A 26,651-nucleotide genomic window follows, 5' to 3' on the forward strand; every position below is an offset into this window, starting at 1 on the left:
GAAGAGTTTAGGCAGGCAGAGGTCCCCTACTGCCTTGTGCTGCTCTGACGAGAGCCAGAGCACGAGACAGAGCCGACAGCCCGGCTCCCAGGGTCCCTGCCTGTCCCTCGGGCTGTTAGGGGAGATGTCTTCTCCAGGGCCAGGAGCTGATATCACCCCCTGTTTTTCCCCTCACTTCTCTCAGTCCTTGGCACATCTTCCACATCAAGCCAAACCCCTGCCCTTCCCACCAAGGCCCCAACACCTCCAGTGTCCAAAGAGAGGGTTTGAAGCCCGACACTGGTTTGATGCTCTTGTAGGTGGATCAAAGCGAAACCACCTACTTCTGCTTCAGCCTGACGGCAGACAGCTCTTTTTCAGGGGGACGTGTACCACTTCCCGCACATGGGATGGAGGATGGACAAGCCTGCAGCTTTCCCGCAGCCATGGGGCTGGTGTCCTCTGACCACGTCTAGAGGGTCAGGAATCCCCCCTCCACTGAGGAGGGCTTGGCTGCAAGAGTGACCAGCTGCCACATGGAGAAGAGATGGGCAAACTGAGACAGCCAAGGTCAATGCCTTGGTGTTTGGCCTTGCTGTGAGTTTGTAATTGTTCTTTGCACATCTATTGCACCAAAAAAGTTGTGTTCCGTGTGGCTTTCAATAAGCAAGCGTTGTGTTGGCCAAGAAAGGCCTTGCGATGTCACTGCCCTGCATCCCTCTGGGACCACACGGCACACAGAGCCGAGACCCCTGGGGATTCAGCAGCGTTAAGCTAACGAGACCTGACCGGTGTGTGACTGCTTCCTCCAGCCCTCCCCTCATCGGGAGATGCAATCTGGTTCACATTAACGTGCACAGAAAATAATGGGTCCTACTCAGCGCGGCAGAACAGAGCGACCATTGTAACCTCGGCTTTCATCAGCTGGGGAATAACAGGATACAACCCCATCCACTCCTAGTTCCCCGCTTGTGTCTTCAAAAGAAAAAGGGATGTTTCTTGCAGCTTTTTTACATCCTGTTCCAATGAGAGGAGCTAATACTAACCCCTGTCCTCCTCTCTCTTAAGCACAGCACAAAGTTGCTCACTGGAGCTGGGGTTGAACCTGCTGCTTTATTTGCGTCCCACCGGTTCCTTTTCCTGCTAGGCACGGTTTCTCGTGCAGCTTTGCTACCCGCTCACAAAGTTATTTCATTTTAACAGAGCCTTTCCGTGAGCCTGGAGTCAGCAGAAAGAAAACAGGCAACGATGAGTGTCCTTAACTGCCCAAAGAAAACCCCCTCTTCCCCCAGTTCTTCACTGCTTTTGGCAAATTATTTGGGGATTTCAGCATTCTTCTCCCCTAAAAAGATGAAAACACAGCTAGCCAATACCGGAGGTGGAGCTGGCTTTTCAGCTGGGCACAGCAGAAAAGTCATTTCACACGCTGCTCCTTACAGCAAAACATCAGTGCTGCCCAGCTCCCCGCCTCCCTGCGGCACCGCAAATTCCACTGGACAAGCAGGAAAACCACAGAAACCCTCCCTGGATTGTCCCTGGCTGCGTGTGTAACCCGTGTGCTTTTCTGATGCGACAGCCCCTGTTACCAGCTGCATCAGTGAAACTACAAACCACTCACCCTCTCCCGTTCAGCTCTCCGAACGCAAACATTTTGCCCTTTTTTCTGTTTTCCGTGCCCATAAGCGATGAGGTTTTGTGCTCCGAGCCGGCTGTTCGAGGGGAATGAGCGATGCTGGAGAGATCAGGACAACAACAAATCTTCCCAGGGTAAGCCATTTGTCCACATTATGTGAACACTTTTACTTCCCTCCCCCTCAAAGTCTCCAACTCATCACCTGTGAGACAACGAGCCACATTTTAGCGCTCAGTGGCCAGCATGACCCGTAGCTGATTAAACCAGGGAACGCAGGACGGGACTCACTCCAGATGGGCGCTTCTCTTAGCCAAGATGCTGCCAAGGAATAATCCTCGTCCCCAACAGCAACATGAGACCTGACCTTCATGACAGAACAAGGCCACACAAGGAGGCCAGCACGCGAGGATGTTTTCCTCCCAAAGAAACCCCCAGCTCCCCAGTCCGGTGTCAACCCTGGACGAGGGGAGGGTGAAACACCTGGAAGAACATATTGCCACCCTGGGCTACACGTCGCTAGACAAAAGAAACCGGTCTTGGGGCCGAATACCCCATTCCTTGGGGAGTGGGATGTGTCAAAACAGCGGCTGCCGTGCTTTGGCAAGATACGCAAAAGCCAAAGCTGAGAACTGAATGCTGTCTGCACTCTGCAATTTGGTCTCCCTTTCCTTGGGGGTGCCAACCAGCCCCTTTTGAGATGCAAAAGATCCTTCTGCACTTTCCTGAGTGCTGCTGGGATGCTTGGCCCACGGCCAAGTTGGGGCTTTTTACCATTTTTCTCCATCCCACCACCCGTGAGCGAAGGGACCACTGGATGTGGCGTGAAACTGGAAGGGGATGAGTCAAGTGTGTGTCTGGGTCACCCATGGGGTGAGGATCCCAGGGGACAGATGGAAATGCCTGGTTAGGAGCAACTGGAAAACCGGGGCTGTCAGTGGCTGGGCTTGAGAGGCAGGAAAGCTCCAGCCGCGCCGGCTGCCGGCGTGCTCGCGCGCTTCGTCGCAGTCCTGCTGCGACCCGCACCTCGCCCGCTCGCATCTCCCCATGCACGGCTCTCAGCCTTCTCCAGCCAACCCTCCCCACCTGGGCTCTCCCACTCCTGCCAGCCCCACGGCAACGCACAAGGAAAGAAAAAAAAAAGAAACAACCCAGATCCAGCCCAAACGCAACTCAGTGTCCCTTTGAAACTCTTGGTGCCCAAAACCTTCACACAGAAAACCTTGGTCTGGCCCTCTGCCTCCCCGCGGTAGCGAGGGCTTCCCGTGCCCCCGCTGCCGTTCTCCTGTGCTATTTTAAAACGTTATTTTCATTCTGAGAGAGCAGCAGTGGGCGCGGGAAGTGGAAACTCGCCCCGACAGCGAGTCGCAGCCCCGAGTTGAAGTGATGGATGAGCTCACTAAACGCCTTCATTTACCACCGCTAACGATGCACGACGTGAAAGGGCTTGGAAAAAAAAAATTTTTAGAAGCCTCTATCAAAGCTTCATCATCAAGCTCGATTCTCCTAATTGGGAAATATAGCCAGGGGTGACAGCCACGCCGGGGCTGGCTGGTAATTGGATGGGCATCGCTGCTTCGGGGAGCGATGCCTTTCTCGCGCGGTGACAGGGGACCAGCCCAGTGCAGGAGCAGCAGCCGGGCCCCAGGCAAGGGAGCAAATTACCCCTCACCAGCAAAAATGGACTAAGGCAGCAGTTGTTTTAGACAAGCCAAACAATCACGGGGTGTTTGGAGGACTTCCAAGGCGGGGAGGAAGCGTGCGTGTGGGGGGATTAATTATTTCACCAGCTGATTCCCTCATTTAATAACAATTTCTACTAGTTGATTCCCTGCTCCTCGGCCCAAGCGGTGAGGAGAGATTTAAATAATCACCGCCATGTGTCAAAAGCAAATCTAATTTCCACTCCCTTCAGAAGCAGAGGAAGCAGAGGAGTAATTATTAAAGAAAAATAAATTTTAGAAATCACACTTTTCACAGCCAAACGCCTTTTCTAATCAGGCAGGGGACTAGAAAACATATTTAGGGGACCGCAAGCACCTAAGTGCAAGGAGGCGGGATGGATGTTCCCTCCAAGGGGCGGAAAGCAACTGGATTATTTATTCCTTGGTCCAGTTGCAGGACGGGAGAGGAAGGAGGAGGAGGAGGAGAGGGGCTGGAAATGGAGGTTTGAAATCACAGGTGGGGCCACCTTGAAGCTTTTAAGGCTGCAGCAAGAGAAGACCATGGAGGCAGGAAGGGAGGTCCTGCTGCTGCAAACCACCTCATCCCAGCGTCACTGCCAGATTTTTTTTCAGCTTTAGGGTATTTTCTAGTACTTCTGGCTGTCAGTTCATTTGCTCAATGAGGAAACAGTAAAGGCAATTCAAGTGTTTGTCAGGGTCAATATTCATCAGTGAGGGGAAAAAAAATGTTACTCTGCGGTTTGGGTTAATTGTTTCATATTCTGGAGCAACCCAGATGACTCACAGAGGGCAACAAACAGCGTAAGGGCTCATTTTACAGCGTGAGTCAATGGAAAACCTTAAGCCCCTTCCAACGCAACTGCCTGCCCCGTAGCACTTACCGGGGTGGCGTTTCAATATGCATGCATTATTTACAGTTCAGCTCCAACAACTCAAAAAGTAGGTCTTCGCTAACGGCAGCTCCTTCCGACCGAGCAAGGTGCGGCGGGGCTGGCGTGGCAGCTCGGCTGGCACACGGGAAGGAGCTGCAGCCCCACCGCGATGCGGTAGCTGCGAGGGATAACCACTCCATCAGCAAAAACAACAGCCACGAGATGGTATCTGGCCCTTCAGCTGCACAGAGGAGGGAGACGGATCACCGAGCCGGGATGTGCTGATGCTGGATGATGGGCGAAGCCAGGGAGATAGCTGGTTATGGACCGAGAGGTTTAGTAGATCGGGTGTGTTACAGGTATAGAGATCAGAACCAACACAGGACAGAAACCTGGATCACAACCAGGAAGCCTTATCTGCGACGCGTCTCATTTGAATCTGCTGAACAGTCGCAGGGAAAGAAAAAACAAACCCCACATGTTTGCACATCCTGCGCTCCGTAACGCTGTAAATGAGAGATCCCTGATGCTGTGAGCAAAGCACCCCACACCAGGAGATACCAACCCCAGCGCATCAAGCCCCACTGCAGGGCACGGCTCTGACCATCCCAAGCGATGCTTTATGGCTGGTGTGGGACGCGTAAGCCCACCTCCTGGCCAAAATCCGTGCTGGCTGAGGCCTTCTTTCAAAACATCCCTGCCAGGAGTTATTTCAGGCAGGAGAAATTCCTCTGAAGAGGCACTTGCTGTTGGTAAGCAAGGGGGCATGGCCTCCAGCAACGAGCTCTCAGCTGAGGCAAATTCTCTATTTCCGAGTCAAATTACACCAACTCCAACCCCACGTGTCCAAGATGCCAGAACCACGCTTTGCTGCTGAGCCACGTTCTCCAAAAGGGCCAAACCTGACTGCTCCCCGCTGCCGGTGACCGGCAGCCCCAAACCTCGAGCTGACTTCTTCAGATCAGACAGATGCTCATCCCGCCTCGCGGGGCACAAAAATATCCCTTCCTTTGCAGCCGGTGTCTCTGGCTCTCTTGCTCCAAGTACTGCATTGTCACACTTACCTACATATTGTTTTCCCCAGATTTGCTGAAAGCTTGCAAACTCGTGCGTACCCGCGTCCTGAGGGCTTGAGGAGTCCCAGGGCAGCCAGGGTAATTTCCAATAAAGTGAGGACACCGCGCTCCCTTCCCACGGTTATAAACAAGAAGCACCCTCAATGCCTCCTCATCAGCTGCCAAAAAGGCTTTTTCTGCATGTGCAACGTTGGGATTTGGCCTGTTTAATCACCGAGTCATCTGCCCTAAATCTCATCAATCTATCATCAGAGCAAAAGCAGCGAGCAAAAGCCCAGCTTTCCCCAGTTCCCCTGCTTCAGCAGAGCGATGCTTGCTGCTAACGTGCAGGAGATTTTAAGGGAAACATGGTTGTGGTTGCCCATGGCTCTCTTGGCCCCATGCCACTTAGGAAGCTGTGCTGGCTGGGCAGTAAACCAACCCGAACATCAAACCTCGTGGCTGCCCTCCTACCTCGCCATGGGAGCTTAGGGCTTGATGCTGCAAAGTGCGAACACGCTATGGACGCCCTTGGTGCAGGAGCTGGGATGCACCTTTCTTCAGACAACTCCATTAGATGGGGACGGGATGGGACGGGATGGGATGCGATGGGATGGGATGGGATGGGATGGGATGGGATGGGATGGGATGGGATGGGATATTTCAGTTGGAAGGACCTACAGCAATCATCTAGTCCAACTGCCTGACCAAATCAGGGCTGACCAAAAGTTAAAGCATGTTATTAAGAGCATTGTCCAGATGCCCCTTAAACACCTATGGGCTTGGGGCATCGATCACCTCTCTAGGAAGCCTGTTCCAGTGTTGGAATGCACTGGTCTGGTGTGCAAAGGGGCACAGCATCCCTCGCTCATGCTCACACGTACGGGCAGCCGTGCCCTGTCCCAGCAAACCAGGCAGCAAGGTCACGGCACCGTGCTCTCCAGAGCCGTGCCAACCCATGAGTAACCTGCTGGCCTGCAATAAGCAGCCTGATGGATCATCTGATTTCAGCCAGATGATTTCAACTCGCTGAGCATCTGGGAAATTTAACCAGCGCTTTCATCTCTGTTGCACAAATATGGCCCTGCGGCGAGCAGCCCTGGCTGGGAAGATTTTGGGCAGTGCTCAGCAACAGTCCCACCTTCCAGATGCTGCCGCAATATTCAGCAAAAATACCTCATTTCCATTCCAAACTTGCCGATCTGGTGGCCAGATAACTCTCAGGGGAAATGAAGAACGAAACGGGTGATTTCACCACCTGCTTACCCTCCCTGCTTGGCTCATTTTGGGATGTGCAAAATGCCCACGCGTCCCGGCAACCACGAGGAGCGGACCTGATGGCTCTCGCTCCGACAGGCGCGGAAGAAACCAAATTTCCCCTGAATATCAGCAAGAAACAAACAGGATGGCAGCTTCTTTAACTGCCACGAACAGCACGTTGCAGAATTATTTCTTAATCACAGCCCTCCTAAGTATTTGCCCCCCTGGATTTGAGGTGCTCCACCTTTCAACCAACACCAGGCGTTCAATTTGCTCAACATTCAGTCCTGTTTTCATCACGCCAGAGGTCATTCCAGTGACTCTAAGTTTGACAACAAACATCACAGTGCTTCCATTTCAAGCCTCTCGGCTTCCCCCAGGAAAGACAGGCCACCCTGTCATCTGGCGCAGATTGACGTGCGCTGACGTGGCAAGGGATGAGACCCCAGGCTTCATTGGCATCTGAGCGCTTCTCCCCTCTGCAAGGCATTGACATGGCTTTTTTTTTTCCCAGGCTGGATCCCATCTCAGGCCAGTCTCAGCACAGCCTTCCTCTGAGGACATCACTTTTAACGGTTGATGGCTCTCCAAAGCACGGGAGCAAGCAGAAATAGCTCTGTCCCACTGGAGACAGAAGAAGTGGGCAGAAAACTGAAGGCAGAAGGGCAGGGATGCGCTGGGTGAGTTACAGCCTGCAGCCAGCCTCCGCGGTTCAAAGTGAACGGCAGGATGCTGCAGATCCTGGGAAGAGATCACCTCCGCACCGCACAAATGTGAAGAAGCATCAATGCGAAAGAAAAACTATTCTGGGTCACATCATGGTCTACCAAGTCCATATCCTGTGTTTGGATGTTAGTTAATTTTTCGGTAAAGGAGTTACAGCTTTATTTGGTTTATTCCTCCCTGGCAAATCCTCCCAGCTTCCCGTGCTAGAGACTCCAGTGGCTGAGCCTAAACGATGGTGTGTAAGGGCTGCGGATGAAGCTGGCCTGAATTCCTTTCTGAACTCTCTGTGCTTTTGCACCCTTCAGCATCATTCCACGGGGAGACCTGGGTGAAAGAACAATTCCTCCTGTTTTCAGCCTCTGCTCACTGATGTCAAAGCTTTGTGGGAAGGATGGCACGTTCATTTGGCTGCTTAGCTGGGGGAATCCGGGGGCCGGCTCAGAGCATCCTATCCGTCCCTGTTTGACGCACGCACGCTGATTCAGGGATAACGCGCACACCGGGGATGACCTATCGCCCTGGTATTCATACCCCACTAGCCTTAAAAAAGCATTATTTAAAGCAAAAGCTGCTTAGTGCTGTACATTATTGACTTTAAAATGACTTAGCTTGGGTTTTTTTTATTCCTCTCTCATTCAGCAGACATATATCTTTCACCAACTGGATGAAATCCTTCCTCTCATCCCGCCCGGCTTAGCCTGCGCTGCTGACCTGCAGTGGGTGATTGCCGGCTCGTTCATCCCCTCCAACATCACGTTGCTCCCACAAGAAGGACAAAACCTTTCACTAAGGTTTTCGAATGGTCACAAAACGCCAGACACACTAGATGGGATGTCTTCACCTTAAAGAGCATTTTTTTTGGATAAGAGATTCATCAGATTTTCTGCATAGCGAGGGGGAGCGCTGCGACGCATGTCTGGCCGTAGATGGCTGCGTCCCAGCGGGGTGTCCTCCACGGGTGGTGATTTCCCAGGATAAACTGGTTCCCCACAGCCTGGCTGGCGCCAGTGGGAGCCGTACAGAGCCAGGGCACAGCCACCTCTGCCCGCCAGTGTCTCCCTCTTTTTTTGGGAAGCGGCTCAGCCATATTTAACCCAGGCTTAACCCGCCCACCCCACTTGCTCAAACCCATCTTTGGGGTGCCAGCGTGGAGCACAAAATTCTGGCCAGCGACCTCGGTGCATGCAAAGAAATAATCCCAAAAGGTTGCTCCAGTTCAGCTACCTTGGAAAATGGACTTTCCACAAACAAAGCAGCCCCTGACTGGGCGGTTTTGAAGCCGCAGAGACCACCAGAGAGCAAAAAGACAGAAGGCACTGTGCTTCCATTCGTGCTGGTGCCAAAGGGGATAAATTCAAGAGGCAGGAGCTCAGAGGAAGCATCATGCAGAGGAGCACTGAGAACAGAACTACTGACAGGTCAAACCACAGTTGTTGCAATCCCAGCTATAAGAGAGATGTAAAGCCATCTCTTGAGTAAAAGTCCAAAGGGTCCCAGGTTGGCAGATGTAGGAAATGCCCCACGGCCACAGAGGAGACAGAGGTGAGGAGGACAGAGCTGGTGATAAGTGCACTCCTGGGATGCACATTGTAAAACCACCCACATCCAAATGTTTATCCCAACTCCTTACTGTCTCTTGATACCTCAAAAGGTGTTGTGGTTTTTTTTTTTTCCCCTTTTTGCTTTGCCTGGGTGTACACCCCGAACCACTGCTCGTTCACTGTGCCGCGCGTGGCTAAGAGCCATATCCGACAGCTGACCGCAGCCCCCTCCCATTGCTCCTCTGCAGCGTCACAACGGACTTTCCAACCGCTTCTGCCAAAGCAGAGAAAATACCCTGGGTTTATGTATCATGGCCGAGTGCTGCGTGTACCGGACCGAACTGAAGGGGAGCGTCTCCAAAGGAGCTGCTGGAGGCATCCTCAGCACCGCACCATGCGGATGTTACCCGTGGGTCAGATTTGCTTCATGGGGGCTGAGACAGCCCCATCATCTGATAGAGGGGTTAACACCACACCTCGTCCTGCTATTGCTCTCATCACCAGAGCAATTAATTAATAACACTGAGGAAAGTGTTTTATCAGTCTGAGACCAATGCCCTAGAAGGAAGGCCAAGCAAAAAGACGAAATGAGATAAGCAGGATGCTGTGTGCACCACGATCCAGCTGATGCTCATGGCAGGCGGCACCGCTGACCTCAGCCGCCTGGCAGCCCTGGACAGACCAGTGACAGCCTCAAGCTGCGAAATCACTCAGCGCATCTCTGACAGCAGCCAAGGGAGAGAATTTTTTTTGTCTTGCTCATCCTCCCCTTGTTTTCCACTCTCTCTCCCAAAATCTTAGCTCCCTTCTGACTTCTTCTATGTCACTCCAGGTCTTCCCATCACATTAAGTCATCTTTCTGTTACGGGAAGATTACTCAATCCCCACGGTTAACCCCCACCGATCACGCAGGAACACCCCTTTGCAGATCTGCAGGACCTGCTGCCCGGGGATTCCCTCCTGCATGGTGACAAGGGACAACCAGACACCCGACTCTTTCAGTGGTCACTTCATATTTCCAGAGGAAAGGCTGCTCCGCCTCAGCCAGGCTGGGATTTGAATGCTGAGCCACAGCAACATGCAGAGATTAAATTCTAATTTCCAGCCCTCTTGGTACAGACAATCACAAAAGCAGAGTACGATAAGCTTGGAGATGGTCTCTCCTGTGCTCTTAGGGCAATTAACAGCAATAACATCATTAACAACCACAATATTTCTGATGCTGCAGGATGCACACAGGGAAACGCTCCGCTCCGCCTCGCTAGAGCTCCTATTAACAACTGCCGTGCAGAGGCAGCCAGCAGTTGGTATTTGGTGCCCACCCTGGGAAATGGATTGCTTTCCGCCTGCATCCAGACTGCAATCATCTCGGAGACAAAGAGTGCCGTGTGCTCTGGCCGCAGCCAACGCGCGGACAGCTGGAGCTGGCGGGGAGCTTTGCCACAACGCGTCTGGGCGAGGACGAGGGCAAACGCCAGAGGGTCCCAGCCTGTCCCACCCTGCGGGGCGATGCGTCTTCCTGAGCCATCACCAAAGCGCAGCGGGTATTTAACTGAGGGATGGCAGCACAAGGATTTATAGGCTCAGCGACCACACAGGTGCTGGGAGGCTGCAGACCTCAGTCACTGCGATACGACCCAGAAGATGGGTGGTCAGAAGATCCACCACGGTCAGGAACAACTCTGTCCCTCACCCACGTCCTCCTGCGAGATGCAGAACCCAACCTGTTAGCGCTGAGCACCCTGCCAATGAGGCGAAGCCCGACGGCCTCCGTTCCCAACCCCAGGCAGCCTGAAGAACCACCAAGAACCAGAGTTTTGCTTTTCTCCATCCCAAACATATGCACGAAGTCTCAGGCCGTGCAGGGAAGAGCAGAGAGGTTTGGAAATTGCAAAGGCAGAGTGATTTGCAACACACCCCAAAACCACAGCACCAGGCAATGCCCCAGTCTGGTTTTTGTAGCGTTTGCTCTGTATGTCAGAAATTTGCTGCTCAGTCCCTTTTCATCTCCGGGACAGCCACGTAACACGGAGCAAAATAAAGTCCCACTGACACAGACAGAAGCGCTCGCCCACTCAGGGGTCCCAACGGTCTCCAGCTCACAAACCCTCTGCTCTTCTGCAGCAGCTGCCAGCACGCCCGCTGCGCACGCACACAGACGGGATTTTAATGAAGAGACAACGTAATTCTTGCTCCAGCCTCCTCCCACCGACAGCGGAATTGTGCTGGTTGCTCTGAAGAGATCATTTGTTGCAGGAGCCACAACTTCTCCTATCGCTCGCCCACAAGCTGCCGGCAGCAGCAGAGGGTTTACATCCACATTCATTCTCTTTCTGTTTTCAAAAGGAAGGGCACATTATTCATGCACCGGCTTTCCCGCATGAAAACTCCCTTTTTTTTTTTTTTGCTTCACAAGGGCTTTGTAGAGAAAGGCAAGCAGGCACTGCAAGGAAAAATCAGCATTCCTCCAGGACAGAAATGTTTTGTGCCCCCAGTGAAATCAGGAGTGGGGTGTTAAAAGATCATTCCTACTGACAAAACAAGGCTGCTTAACCTCTGTGAGTTCCTCACTAACTCAAAACACCCTTCTCTTCTCTTTCTGTACAGGTCTCCGTACCTGGCTGCCAAACGCAACAGAGAGCGTCCAACCTATAGCCAAGCACAGGTTAAAAACTGCCGCAGCCTGATGGAGCCTCCTGACTTCCAAAAGCTGTCCCAAACCATTCGTTTGCACTTTCAGCTGGGTATTTTCAAGGTGTTTTCTAATGACTTCACATTGGAGGGGCTTAAGAGAGCAAAGTGGGGAAGCTCAGGCTGACTCCCAAGTATAAAGGAGGACCCCAAAGCATCCGTCCTCCGTGAAATGCATTTTACCGCCCCTCAAAGAAGGGCAACTCTTGGATTTAGGAAAAAAAAATGCAAATAAATTACATTCCTGGTGTTACTAGTGCCAGCAAAGAATGTAGCCCTTGTTTAAGACCTTGTTTAGACGGTCCATCCTTTATGTACACAAATACTTGGGAAATAATTAAGATTCTCCATCAGCCATAGGAATGAGCTCACGCACAGCTGTGGGAAAGCTGGCTAGCCGCTCCGCAGTGCTCCCTGCAAGGAGAAACAGCAAACGGCCCCTCTTCCTGTGAATCCTCATCGGGCTCATTCCTGCTGCGGCTGCGGAGCAGATCTCATAGCAGGGCTGACATTCCCCTCGCCCTCGTGCTGCGCTAAACGCTCCCAGCTGCTGCCCACATCTGCATCGCGCCCCAGCCCGGCATCCAGGCCGGCCCCACCATCAGCCAAAAGGACAAGTGGCAAAGAAAGAGTTGGCTGGGGCTAAGGAAAGCCACCTGAAAAACTTGTGTGGACAGAGAAAAAAGAAAAGAAAAAAAAAAAAATCAGGTCCTTGCCCTTCACATGTCCCAGCACCAAGGGTTTGCATGAGCGAGCGCTGGGAGCTCTGAAATGTAAAATGGTTTTAGAAAGTGAAGAAAGTGCCACGTTGGCTCACCCTGGGGTGGACCCCTTCATTTGGGGGGTTTCTCCACTCACTGCAGAACAGCGACTGAGTGCAATGAAAGGGAGTTTAAAAAAATCCAGAGATTTAGGTCCAGATTGACCCCATTTAATTCCAGCACGCAGACTGAGCTGCTCCATCCTACATTCTCCCATGCTGCATGCTCCAGTGACATCAACAGAACTGTGTCTGAAAAAGGGTTTCACCCGATGGAAAACAGGGCTAGGTTTGGAATTACGATATGAACCATCGATTCTCCTTCAGACTCTGCCCGCTGCTCAGCCCAGCGGGGCAGGTACCTCCGCTCCATCCCCTCCCAGCTGCTCCCTGCCTCCTCGCTGTCACCACAAACACGGGCAGCAAACAAAGGTAACGCACCGGCCGTGACTCTCTGGGGACGGGAAAGACCCCACAAAGTCACAGAGGCCATTTCCCCTGGGAGACACCTCCTCGTTCCCTATGAAGTGCAGAAGTCCGCGCCCCAAAGCGATCACGGCTGCGCGGAGCTGCCGTGATTGGTTTTGCCTTTGTGCTGCTGAAGGCCAGCGCTTGGCGGCAGGAGGAGCAGGGGGGTTCCAGGATCCAGGTCAACACTTGCTAGGTAAAGACCGGACCGCAACTGTGTCCCTAGGCAGAGCCAGAGACGCACAGATTCCTTCAGCAGGCTGGTTTCATCCTTCTGCTGTTGGCTGCCCTAAGAGGCAAAGTGCCGATTTTCATCCTGGATGTTTAATATAAATACACGCGATTCAGAGGGAGGCACGGAGAGGGAGACAGCAAGCGAGGAACAGACAGATTTATAATATGAAAAAAAAAAAAAAAAAAGGTAATTTGGCACAAGTTTTGGTGCTCTGGTGCCAGGCAGCACGGCAGAGCGGGGCAGCCAGTGCTGAGAGCTTCTCCCTCGATTTGTCTCTTTTTGTGCACGCACCAAACGCGATGCCTGGGGTGAGACGGAACGGGAAGCGCTAGCATCCCTCTCTGCCTGCGTGGCGGGCTGCCTGGCTGTAGCATGACTGACCGAAAAAAAAAAAATCAGCTCCAGTTCTCTCTATCACCTGTCCCCATCCTCCTCCTCCAGCTGCCCTGCTTCCCATTATCATCTGTAACGAATACAGCAGTCGTGGAATAAAGAAAAGCAATTTTCCTTTGCAATTATTTTTCTGATTAGGCCAATTTCAGCTATTTGGCTTCGCTCAGGGCTCCGTCGAGCTGCGCCCAGTGCAGAGCTCTCGCTCACTGTGCCGGCGAGACCTTGGCAGAGATACCGGGGGGTCCCAGGATGGGCTGGTCCAGGAGGGACTGACCCACCCCACTGCTTGTGGCTACGTTCCCCAATGCCTACTGGAGATGTCAGCGGGCATTTAGTGAGGGAGGGATGCTATCCCACTAAAAATTTGACTGTGGGCATCCGAGAAGGTGGCAATACAATGACATCCAGGCCACTACCCCTGAGCAAGAAGAGAGAAACAGCCCAGCAGTGCCCGAGACCCCCTTGATCACACAAACGGGGAAAACTTTTAATCAAAGAGAGGGATCGGCATTGTACTAACGCAGCCGACGCGACAGCATATCCGCCTCCATTTCTCACATATGCACTCCAAATAATGAGGGATAATTAAACCCCAGTTCCTTCCCAGACCCTTCTAACGTGTCTAACCCAGCTGCAGGGGACAAGGGACAGTGAGCATCAGGAGACGGGTGCAGCCGTGAGCCTGGAGAAACCATGCCTCTTAATGAAGGCGCAGATTACGATGCCTGTGTTCCTGCTTGTTACGAGTCAGCGCGCTAACGAGGGTGTCTCCAGCAGACGGAACCAGAAGCACAATGCATCGTGAAGATACAGATCTCTAATTAACAAAGTATTTTTGAGTCACTCCGCAGCTCTGGACTGGGAGTTCTCCACGACAAGCTCCCCCAGCCCCTGCCATTGTGCTGCAGTCCCTGATGGTCAGCAGGGAACAGAACAAAACACTCATTAAAAGATCGAGAATCACCATGCAGGAGACAAGAGATCAGGTGAAATTTGAAAATTCCTACGACGTCTGACAGAGGGCTGGGTCAAGCTAACGCCAATACCTGGGAGCAAGACCCCATCGCTCCCTCGGATGCATCGCAGGGCACTTGCAAACCCCAACCCAGAGCAGGGGGCTGGGGAAACACTCGCTGGCTGTGGAAGGAACTGGGCAGAGCCAGCAGCCTGCGTTGGAGCCCCGGGGTCGAAGCTGTGCGGTCACGGCTCATTCACGGCCAAAACCTCACCCCCACTGCTAAAACCATGAAAAACCTCAGCTATTTCCTGGCTTTTCCAAGGAAAGGTAAGCGTTACAGCAGGCTTGTAAGATAAAGCCTCGCAAATCTCTGGCACGTGGACGCGCTCGCCCAGCCGCTCCAAGCTGATAATTAAGGACAGGGATTGGTAATTAAAGACAGAGTGGCACAAAGCGCTGCTTTAAATTTTTTTCATTTTCAAGAATTTCTTGTCTTTTGGGCTATAAAGAGCTCCCCACTGCTACATCAGCGTAGCTTTAATAACGCCCTGACGGGATGATACGGGGTGTGCATTTCCTATTTTAATTAAGAAAAAAACCCCATGAGGGTAACCGAGCTCCCAGATCGTTATCCAGCTCCGTGCGCTGAGCCCAGCCCGCAGTGTACAGCCTTGCAGCACACAGTCCCTCTGTTTCTGATGTTTTATGGGAAAAAGCAAATTTTAGTCATCAATCCACCTTAAAAACGCTCAACACACAGAGGTACCGTTACCACTCCTAATGGAAGGGAGGCGTTCCTCCACGTTTGGGCGTCTGAGCACAACAGGGTGCAAGGATGCTGAGCCAGGTCTCCAGGAGATGTGGTCCTAATCCTATTCGGCCATGCAGTCCTTTATTCCCTCGTCCATTTTCCTCCCCTCTCCTTCCATTTCAGACTAAGCTTTTTCACGGGATTAGTCTCCGCTGCGGCTACAAATAGCATCTGCTACAACAGGAACCAAACCTCTCTTGGGACCGTGAGCCAGCACCTGGGTACAAATCCTGACTCTGCTAGATTGCGGCTTCTTTTGTATTTCTCATTTCCTTAAACAAAAATAATAAATATATAAAGCATAACATCACAGAAAACAAGGAGCCCTTTCCGTTCCCATCAGCCTCATCCACAGGGTTTTCTGCTCTGTGGATCTGGGATGCTGGCAGCTTTTTTGAGGACCTGGGTGAGGAGGGGACCGGGGTCATTTACTCCCTATTTTTACCCTTTGTGCAAACACATGTGCCTGTACATTAATTATCAGCTAATTAGGATGTTTTGGAGCAGTTTGTCTCCCACTCTGCAATGCGCAGTGTGGGGATGTTTGGAGGACGGATGGTCCAGGATTTCCAGCCCATTCCCCTTCCCTGGGCACTACCGTGCTGCTCTCCTCTGCAACTGGGATTGCAGAGGGAAAGGAAAATGGAAAAGGAGAAAAACGCCTGTGGGTGGGGGTGAAGCAACCTGAAAACACAACCACGCACAAGGGAAACACATCAGGGAGACTGGAGACTACTGCGGATTTTGGAGGCTGTGCCAAGCTGGGAAGATTTTGACCTCCTGGCTCCCTCCCAGCCCTGGTTTTAAGCAACTTTCCTCCATCGTGGTGGATCTGTTCCTCCTCTTGCTGCAGGTGTGTAACAGGCAGCTCCCACCAGCACCCGCGTTCGCACGCTGCGGCCAAAAGCATCATGGAAAAACCCCCTTCCTGGTCCCGTGAGCGGCTTCGAGGACGCAAGGACCGGAGAGGGGACAGTGACCCACCGGGGCGACAATGGCTTTTCAAACCGACTCACCAGGACTGCGGCTTCCTCTTCATGATGCCCTGGCGTCTCCACTGCGAGTGGGGGCTGAGGTGGTAGGTGAGCTGCCGGCAAAGCTTCTCCATGGCCCCCAGGGAGTCCCCCTCCTGCGAAGACAAGGGAGGGAGGCCAGGTAAGGCGTCTGCAGTGTCGCTGTGGGATGCTCCGACCCCAGAGCGGCTCCCTGCCAGGAGCTGGCAAGTCATAAAGGACCATGCTAAATATCGTATGGGGAAAAAGAAACCCCACTGATTGCTAAGATGCTGCAAGGAAGGGGCGTTTCGCCAAGGGCCACCCCGTCCTGCGCACCCATGGACGAAAACGTGGCAGCACGAGTCCTGCCTGGTTAAGGACAACAAGGAACCTTGGCTGCTGCGCTGGGGTTCGAGGGATCTGCACGGCGGTGTCGTCTCTTTGCAACTCATGCAGCAGCAGCACCGTTATCATTTGACACTACATAATAGCTCTAGAGTTTTACAGAGGTTGGTTAAATAAACCAAACAATCCATCCATCACCATCAAAACTGCTTTACAAAAGAGCAAACACTAAGAGGCTTTGTGAGCTAACGGAGACCTCAGGAACAGTGCTCAACAGAAACTCTCAAAACATATATTTATCAGGGAAAAAAAAAGCTTCAAGGAAAACAGATTTTGGCAGAATCTTCTCAATTCTGATGAAAATTTACACACAAAAGGATAGCGGCTTGGAAAACTTCAACTCTGTAAGTCTCTGAGAATTTGGTTCCTAAAAATAAAATACAAATACCAGTGTTTGGACCATTCAATCATGTTTCATTTCGAGATGTTTATACACTTAAGGCATGATATGACATCCAATAACGTAAACCACTCGTCTTGCCCTGCCTGGCTTGCTCTCCAAAGGGTCACAAGCAGAGATTAACCTGACCTAAAGAACAATAATGATAAAAAGAAATCAAGAGGTGACAATTTGTGGAGTCTGCCTGGTTTTATGAAATTTCTGCATCGTGAAACACTGTAAAGAAGACACAGAAATTAAATAGGAATCCCTAAAATAAGCAATCGGCCTGGGCTTGGCTCGTTGCTGTTCTTCATTCGCGCTGATGGCTCAGGATTTTGCTGTCTGCTGGGATGAGCTGGGCAGGGATGCTGAGGAGGATGCTGCACCTGGACACCCAATTACTGCCGCCTTCACGTCCTCTCTTCGAGCCCGAGCGCCCCGGCAGAGCTGCAAGCTGCGTGTTTCGTGCAGCCTAATTTATGCAATGCATTCTCCCTCCTCGCCTCCAAGTCAGCAGAGCGGGACCGGCCTTATGAAGACATTATAAATATTGAATGAACCAAGGAGCAACAGGGATTTTGACAAATCACCTGTGGGTGTGCAGGGAAACAATTACAGCAAGTTTTCTCAGGGTAAAAAAAAAAAAACAAAAACCAAAACAAAACAGCAAACCAGGACAGAAAAGGCATATCTGAGATGGAGAAGAAATATCAGCATAGGACCTGGGGTCTTTAGCTTTTCTGTTCAATCCACTCTGTAAGACACAGCCTAGACAGAAATCGGGGTAATTTATTTCCAGACATGCCCAGGTGCCTATGCGGCGACTATCGCTAATCAAAAGCTGATTTAATTCAGGGGCGATGCCTGCCCAGCTCCAGCTGCGCTAACCGGCAGCAAAGCGATGGTACCGACACCAGCCCGCTCCATCAGGGTGGCCGGTGATTTCGGGAGCTCAGATGGAAACGCCGGATCCACAGACAGCAGCAGGGCAGGGTGCGTGGAAAACACCGTGTCAACACGAGCAGAAAATGTGTGAGTCAGGAGGAATTCCACGTCTGAGCTCCGCAAGCCGTACCTCCCGATTCCCAGGAAATTCGGGTTTAAGAGCATATTTAAACCTGTACTTCTCAACATCTCATTTATCACCACGCTTAACTTGACAGAAGGGTTTTAATCCTGTAAATTCAATGGGATGTCAGCCTATGCCAAACCTCAGGCATGCCAAAACCTCTTCTCCCGCAGGCGACGCAGCCACAAGAAATACCAACTGCTCTGGACTCGGGGATGGATGCACCCTAGGAGGCTCAGCCTGTCAAATTAGCACCAAAAAAAAATTAATTAAAAAGAAGGTTTTCTTTCACGTTTTCCACTGGAAAGTCTGGAAACATATTGCAGTCATTCTTTAATTAAGGCCTCAAAACATTTTGGAAAGAAAACGGCATACCCTGCTCCCTCTAACCGCTGTCAGCAACACCTTCCTCACCTCATGACCAGCATCCCTAATGCGAGAAGAAAGCACCTCTTCTAGGTTTTTTTTACCTTTGCATAATATCCACAGCAAGCAGCCTGGTGCCACCAGCTTTCATTTAATCTATTTTTTTTTCAGCTGTTACCCTTGCAAAGCATTACAACAGCCCCCAAAATTACAGTGACCACCCTCAAGTGTGGCAGGACCATCTTCTCTCCCCAGCAAAGAGATGTTTCCCCCAGCAGCGTGCTCGTGCCAGCCCTTGGCCCGCAGCTGCCAGACCTCGCGAGCGGTGCGCCCAGATGGCTGGTGGCAGCTCAGACCAGAACTGCACATCCAGCCAAGTCCTGAGAAACTCAGCACAAAGAAATCCCCTCAACAGAACCCAGCAAATTGTCCATCAACACCGATACAGCACGTCCAGGGCTCTAAGTAAAGATGCTAGAGCAGGACAAAGCATATTTTAATCCTTATCTCTCTACCTCAGTGGCCTCAGCCAGCCCATCCTTCCCATCCTTCGCCAGGCCACTCTTTCAGCCTCTTCTTCTTCACGAGCAAGCTCAAGACACAAGCCCTGTATGTACCAGGCTACCTCTATTTTGGGGTTTAAAACATGATTTAGAGAAGAAAACCTCTGCACATAGCAACTTATGCATCGCCTTCTGCTCTTGGTACCACATGAAGGTCTAAGACAGTCACAGAAGTATGGCCTTTTCCACACTGGTCTGTAGGTAAATGGCCCAGTTTAGATCTCAGCTCCCCTCACTGCACTTCACCTGCCCATGGGTGAGACACAAACCTCTCCTTCCAGAACTCACTTTTTTTCAGGTGCCTTCCTAAACCCTTGCCGTTCCTCCCAAGAGCTTTGCTCCAGAGCAGCCCCAGGCCTGACCCCGGCGTACGAGAGCTGCCCCGGGTCGCAGAAAACACGCACGCAGAAGAAGCTGACGCGGTGCCAAAGGCAGCGCTGGACGCTCATCTTTGGGTTTAAACAACGGCTTTGTCACTGTTTACGATCCAAGCCTATCAGGAAATAATTGAAGCTGACGCACACCCTGGTGGGACTGAGCCCAAGAGCTTGTTTGAAAACTGAGTCAGCTTAAGAATCAGCCCAGCTCACTCGTGTCGACCAAGTTTTAACCTCGCTGCCCGGCTTATGGGGAGAGCATCGCATGCGGGGCTGCCAGGAGAGCCGGCGGTTAGCGCATGGAGCGATGATGCCGAGCGCTATCCCCACGGGCAGCCACAGGCTTCCTGACTCCGTGCCAGCATGACACGCGTGTCGTCTTACCACCAAACCAAACTGCAGCAGAAGTCGCTCCTGAAATAATGCATGGGGATGAATCTCCAGCAAAGGCATGGCCAGTGACACCACAGAAGACCCGGCTCCTTCTAGCACCAGGCATTCGCGGTGCACGTGCGTGGGAACGTGCGTGTGTTACTCTGGTTTCCAGCCCCTGGGAGGAAAACTGCAGAGCACCTCAGAGCTGGGGAGATGGGACAGACCACACAGAGAGCTCAGCTTTCCCAGCTGACGATGCTGCCAGGAAAAAGCCCGTTCCACAGAGCTGGGATGTGCCCTTTCCTTTAGCACCACACTCACATGGCAAATGCTGGTAGGATGCTGGTGACGAGCCCTCAGCTGAGCTCCCTACGGACCCATCAGCCACACATCTGGAAACATCTGCAAGTTTGCAAAAGCTCTCGGTGCCGTGATCCTGCTACAGCTCCTACATCAGAAACCTGCGCCACACACGCAGCAGAACTGCTTTGGGCAGCACCCAAACAGGGGGCAAAGCACCAGCTCAGAGAGGCAGATTTTGGGCAATGCCTTCCCTCCTGCTTGACCATGTCCTCTCCAAGCTAGCAGAGACCCAGAGCGATTCCCAGCCATCAGACGCGATGCTGAGCACAGGACGGAGGAGGGATGAGGGGAAAGCTGAGAGCAGAGGCTCTCCCCTGCAAAGGGCCCCTTTCTCCCTCGTTCCTCCTCCGTCTTCGCCTGCCTCCAGCCCTCTGGAGAAGGAGAGGGCTGCTCGCTGCCTGGAGGAGCCCGGAGATTCATGAGATTTTAATCCCTTAACAGATTTCAGCTGGGAGAGGGATTCGTGGCACACGCCCCATCTGCGTTCCGTAACCAGCCCTGCGTCAACGGGATCTTGTTCAACTGGAAAACGAGGGGGAAAGGCACGAGCTGAGCCCCGTCTATCCCCACAGCAGAGAGGGTGCCCCAGGCATGTGCCGGGGACCACCAGCTCCCTCCAAATTTTGTCTCCAGCCCTGAGAGGAGAGCTCTGGATGAAGGGAAGGAGCCACAGCCCTTGAAATAGGAATCAGTTAAACCCCAGGGATAAACAAGAGCAAGCAAAGGCTGGGAGCCAGGCTCACCCACCTCGTGTCCTGCTAAACCTGCCTTGGTTTCTGCAGAGGGACCTGTTTTACCCTCACCTGTGGCGTAGGAGAGAAATTGTTCAGCCTCTACCAGCACCGCGCACCGACAGGTCCCGTACGCCCCGTCAGCATCCGTGCACCACGCTCAACCGCAAGTACGCGGTCCTTGGGTGCGTTCCTGGCCGCTCTGCCGGCGGAGGGACGGGGGGAAATTGGAAGCAGAGGGGTGACACCATGGGAAAGCAAACACGGGATGAACAGGACCGTGCTTCTGCTGGGGGCAGGTAACCATGGCGTCACCGCCTGCCCTCCTCGCATCGCTGTACGGCAACGACACCGGGGCGATGCCAGGAGGCAAGGGTTGTATCCACAAACTGAATTTCAGCGCTGCTCCAAAAGCAGCAGCCAGAGAGCTCGGAGGAGGGCACAAAGCACACGAGAGCCTCGCGCTAAAGACGTTATTGCAAATTAATTTGTTTTCATTAAGAAATGAATCACCCGCTCCTCCTCTAGCAGCAGAATGCCTGGTGGTGTGCAGGGCCCTGGGGGGGGTTGCACCGGGGCCAAACATGGTGTAAAATAGGCCAACGTTAATGATTAAAGAGCCCTGGTGAAGAATTCCTGCTGCGGCGCAGCAGGGGATTGACCCAAATTAGAACAATTAGCCATTGTGGCCGTCGGAGGGAGCGACAGGTTTTCGCTTGTGTTATTACATCGTCCCATGTTTCTGTCACTTGCAATCAGTTTCCAGGCAAAAAAAAAAAGGTGCTGCTCTGCAAATCTTAACATGCAAAAAGTCCCAAACTGGCCCTCCAAAACCATGATTTTGACTTCATTAAAATTTAAATTTCCCCCCCCCCCTTTTCTGTTTCATTTAAAAAACTTTTCAAACTTGCATCATCCCTTTCCGGATGCCGCAGGGTTTGCAGTTGCCACCTTGGTGCACAAAAATCTCTGCCCATGCACAAACCATTGCAGCCACAGGCCCGGGAAACCGCACCCATCCTGGGATCCATTCCGTTCATAGGAAATATTTGGTGTGGAGACCCCTCAGCCAAGATGTTTGCTTTCCATACAGCTCCATGGTCGGTGACCCTTAAAACACGACCTATTTCATACCCAGAAAATACAGAGAATGACGGATTTCTTTCCAAATGCTCCCCCTTGTTTTATTTGTCTTGGGTGATTAGCTAGCACAACAGGATAATGGTTTGGGCTTTTAAGCAAAAAAACAGTTGAGAGAAAAAAACCCACACCTATGTTCATGATGGTAAATGGAGTTTTGCACAGTAAAACAAAGACATAAAATAGTGAGAGATGCTCTAGGAAGCCCTAGGACAGATCATCTTCAATAGCTTTGACGTGCATCAGACCAATTCTTGCAAATTAACACAAAGCAAAGGAGAACAAATCTCCAGTAACCCATGGTGAGACAGGGACAGACTTTGGGGTTTGGAAAGGATGACAACAAAACGAAGAGGAATTGTTATCTCAGCACTGAGAAATGTCCTCATGGGCAAAGATTTCACCTGCCAGGAAATCCCTAGCATGTGCCAAAGGTGGTGGGCCACAGCAACCTCCAAACATCTACTAGGAAGGCAGCAAGAGAAGACACAGGGATGCATTTCAGGTAATTAGTAAGTGAACACCATGTCCACCACCCACCAGTGCAGAGCAGCCGAACCCCCCCACAACCCAGGCCAACGCAAGCTCTGCCCACCCAAAACCTGCAGAGCTGCTCCCGTGGCCCCGCAAAGGGCTTTCCCCGACCGCTGGCACCAGAAAGGCATCCTGCTCCCCGGCGCCAGGGCCCCGGAGTTTGATAAGGACTGAATTTACAATGTCTTCCCTTTTGATGTAGTCATGCGCAACTGAAGTCATCTAATGCTTTCTGGTTTTCTTTTTTTTCTTTCCTTTCTTTTTTTTTTTCCCCCCTCCTCCCCTTGCTTTCAAAGCACGGGGCTAAATTGCAGCTTATTGTTGCATGCAGACATCTGCGCTGCAGCCAGCCCTGGCCCCAGCAACCCACCGCCAGACTTTCCTTTTGAAGCCCTAACGGAGTTTTCTCCAGCAAATGGTTCTCCTCCTGTGAGATCAGGAGCTGAGGAGGTAGGCAAGGCTTCAAACCCACCATTCCTCTCTCACTGAAGGTCAAAACAGGCCAACACCCAGCTGGCAGCGAGCGCTCAGGTTGGTGTGAGATGGTCCCACTGCAGGAGGCTCAGTGGTTGCTCCTACCTACAACCCCATCCAGATGCACAGGGGAGGATCCGTGCCGGCAACAAACCCCTCTTGCAACACGGCTGGTTGGTCATCGAGTTCCTTGGGAAAGGCATGGAAAGCCACATGGAAAAATGCCTGTTGTGCTGTACGGAAGAGCTCTCCAAGGAAGTGTCCTTAAAATATCACCGTAAGGACACTGCAATTCCCTCTCCATCGTTGCAGAGTCCTCTGGCGTGTGGGGAATGAGGGATGAAAGGGATGATGCCCAAAGGCGAGCAGATATGGGCACGGTGGATCTAAGTGATATAACTTCTCTACAGAGAGGAAAACAAAAGCCAAATAAAGTGACAATATGCCCTTAATGAGTCCATTCCACCACCCAATACCCCCGAGCAGAAATTCCTATGAAGATATTTTAATTCAAATTAGAGTAGAAATGGAACAAACTTAATAAAGGCCATTTTAATAAGAATGAGGTTGTTCCCAGTAGGGTTCATTGCAACTGAGCTAATCCACTTGATCTTTCCTGAGTTTCCCCATCTACGTAGCCATGGGGCCAAACACCGCCCATGCTCAAGGTTAGGGCCAAGCACTCACTGGTAGCAGAGACATTCCAATGGCTTTTGTAACGGAAGGATGTGCCCCAGAATTAATTCACATTATGAAATGGCCAAGAAAGGACCAGCTGGTCCTGGAAGAGGATCAAGGCCTCTTATAGGAAAAGAGGCATTTGGCTCCTTAAAGGAAAAATGCATTTTTTTTTGGCATGGGAAATTCAGATTTGGGCTTGGTGAACCCTCTCTCAGCACGGCTCCAGCAGTGAGCTCGCTGCCCAGTCCTTCCCAAGCTCTGCTTACGTCCTCTTCTCCAGCCACCCATGTAGCAGCAGGAGGTTTGAAAAGGCAACAAAAACAAACTAGCTCCCAATTTCCCACCACGGAAGGCACTTGGTGGTGGAGCTGTCTCCATGGGGTGAAGGATTCAGGTCACGGACCTGGGAGCAGGCAACAAGACCCTTGCACAGCTGTCAAACTGCCGTGTACCATTGGTTCCCATTCTTGGAGCCTCTCTGGCAGGAGAGGAGCGTCTCCACCGCAGACAAATCTCTCATTTCTGCTGTGCAATATCATATTTCACAGTGGCCACTGTGGGTCCACCAGAACTCAACACAGCTTGCAGATGGTCAAAGTCTAGCATCAAATAAGGTACTACAGCTTATTTCAAATCACCTAATGTAGTGGTATTTTTGTATAAAACTATCTCAAATATTAGGAAGTGGTTTGTGGGAAATTCTATTGAGAGTATGTTAAAAGGTACACAGAAATAGAAATGCATAGAAATGCAATGCAAACGCACCAAACATAGCTCCAGATGTTGTCTGGATAAGGAATGTTGTTCATACTGGAAACCCTACTCCCTTTTTTCTGGTTTGCTAGGATATAGGCTTTACCATCAAAAATTCCCTCTTAAAGAAGGGCAGAGGTAAAAGCAGCAGTCTAAAGCAGCGTAATTAAAAGGCAAAGAAACAGATGGCACTTTTTTGAGGAGGAGAAGGACCAGTCTTCTATCAAGCAATAAACTATAGTTTGATAAAAGCTTATCAGAAAGTAAAACTTCCCATCCAGCACAGCAACACTTTTGCACAGGAAGGAGCATTTTGGAGATCTTGCAAGAACCGAGAAGAGGAACCACTTCTCATCAGCATTCCTGATGGGAAAACTCATCCCATTACCTGGCAAAACCCAAACCGGGCAACCAAACCATCCAGCACAACCTCAAACTCCGTGCCCAGCCCTGCAGTGATCAGGCCAGGTGTGCAGAAACAGGAACGACAGCCCCAGCTACCGCACAACGTGCCCCCACGCTGAAGATGCTTTTGCATAAGACCAATTGAAGGTTAGGGTGACGATTAGCTGCGAGCCCCGGGCTGAGAGCGTGTAGCTTAAGCAGCACTTCTGGCCTTCCCCACCTTATCCAAGCAGCCTGACACGCTGGCAGGAGCAGTGGCTGAAGGTGTCCCTTCACAGATGGCAGGTACTCCGTGCCAGGGCAGACAGCATCAGCTCTGGCAGGAAACACGGCACAATTAACATTTTCGGGAATCCTGGTCGACAGCAGCGTAAAAGTCAATGAGGGAGAAAGTCAGCAACTGGTGCAAACCATAAGCGGCCTCAGCTTGGGGACTTCTGGGCAGGAGACGCCCACAGGGATAACCAGGCTCTCATGCTGAGAGCAACTGCCAGACCCACTGCTCCTCACCGTGCTCATTGCACCTGGTCTCCGTTAGCTCCTTGGTCCAGAAGGAGCAACTGGCTTGGACCAAATTAACCAAACACCCAGCCATCAAGCACGGCACATGCATTAACTTCATGGTTCAAAAACCCCCAAATCCTCTGCTTCCAGGCAGATCTATCAATGGTGCAAACCCTCTCCCCAGCATGGTCCAAACCACAAAGGCACGAGATTGCCGCATCTTGCCATCACGTGCTGGTTGCAGACCTAGGAGTGGGTGTTGACCTCCCTAAGATGGCCAGCAAGGGATTAACCAGCATCAACAAAGTTAATTCTTTCGTTCTCAGTAAAGGATTTACTCCTGTTCAACGTTTACAAAAACCAGCTAGACCAGCCCAGCTCTGGACTGGCCTGACGCCACAAAGCCACTGTCAAACTGAGGAAACCCACAGCTGACGACATCTACACTGGGCACCCCAACACAGCACTGAGTGCTCACCTAGGACAATCCCAGAGTACCAAGGACCCTAGCGATTAAACCCTGCCTTGAACTAGCCCAAATTCTGCAGTAGCAGAACATTGAAAGAAGAAATTTGTAGAAACAAAGAAAAGAAACGGAAACCAATTTTGCAGCTCAGGTCCCGCTGCAAGCAGCGCTCACCATCCGCTTTGACGAAAGGCCAAAGCGTGATGCGTTAGATTCAGTGTTGACACACCAAAATGAAAAGCGATGTACAATAGGGCTTATCAAGAGAGCCAGAAGTACAAGATGAATGGGATCGCAGCAACTCAGGAAGTTATTCAAAAGCATCCTGGAGTAATATTGCACTGGGACTTCAGAGAAGCAATTAAAGAAGGCAATAAAATTCAAGGTGATAGATGGCCCAGAGGGGAACACGTAAGATAAAGGGAAATTGCAAAAAAAGAATATAAAAATCTTTTGTGAGAACTACTGGAGGGTACTCAGCTTAGCCTCCACAGCAGAAGATAAATGAGTAGCAGTCAAAACAACACGGGGAATGGCAGGGGACCTGCGTGCTGCCTTGCACCCATTAGCTGCACTGCCCAACCCCACCAACTGCATCCTCAGCTGAGATGGGCACAGCAAACCACGACTGTGGAGGTGGCTTTTGGGCATCACCACTCCAGCGTGTGCTCCTGACACACACAGCAAGATCCTCAGCCAAATAAATTGGACCCTTTTCAGTGCTATAAACAAAGTCACTGATGGGAAAGGTCATTTAGATGCCTGGAAGGGTCACTGGACCATCCGTTTAATGACAAATGCATCTGTACCCTTCTGATACACACAGGGAGTTATCACAAAACAAAGCAAGCAGCTAAAAATCCAGAGGAGCCGTTCATTACCCTGGAAATATCTCAGCAAACAACTGACTCCCAAGTTAATCATTACAGCCGGCGCAGAACAGCGAAGACGGGAAAACATCTGAGGTGCTGCGCTGACTGCACTGCAAACGGGAAGAGGGGCCG

At 51.6% G+C, this 26,651-nt stretch overlaps 1 protein-coding gene across 1 annotated transcript in view; it reads right to left on the bottom strand.

Moving 5' to 3' along the window:
• Positions 1-26,651, bottom strand: part of LRRC75A (leucine rich repeat containing 75A) — an 81,353-nt gene that overhangs the window by 13,162 nt on the left and 41,540 nt on the right. The window contains exon 3 of the mRNA XM_086763301.1: positions 16,081-16,193. Within this exon, the coding sequence (XP_086619427.1) occupies positions 16,081-16,193 (113 nt within the window). The remainder of the gene's footprint in view (positions 1-16,080; positions 16,194-26,651) is intronic.

Source organism: Chlamydotis macqueenii, chromosome 19 (assembly GCF_036417535.1).
Source record: "Chlamydotis macqueenii isolate bChlMac1 chromosome 19, bChlMac1.mat, whole genome shotgun sequence".
In the NCBI taxonomy this organism is placed as follows: domain Eukaryota; kingdom Metazoa; phylum Chordata; class Aves; order Otidiformes; family Otididae; genus Chlamydotis; species Chlamydotis macqueenii.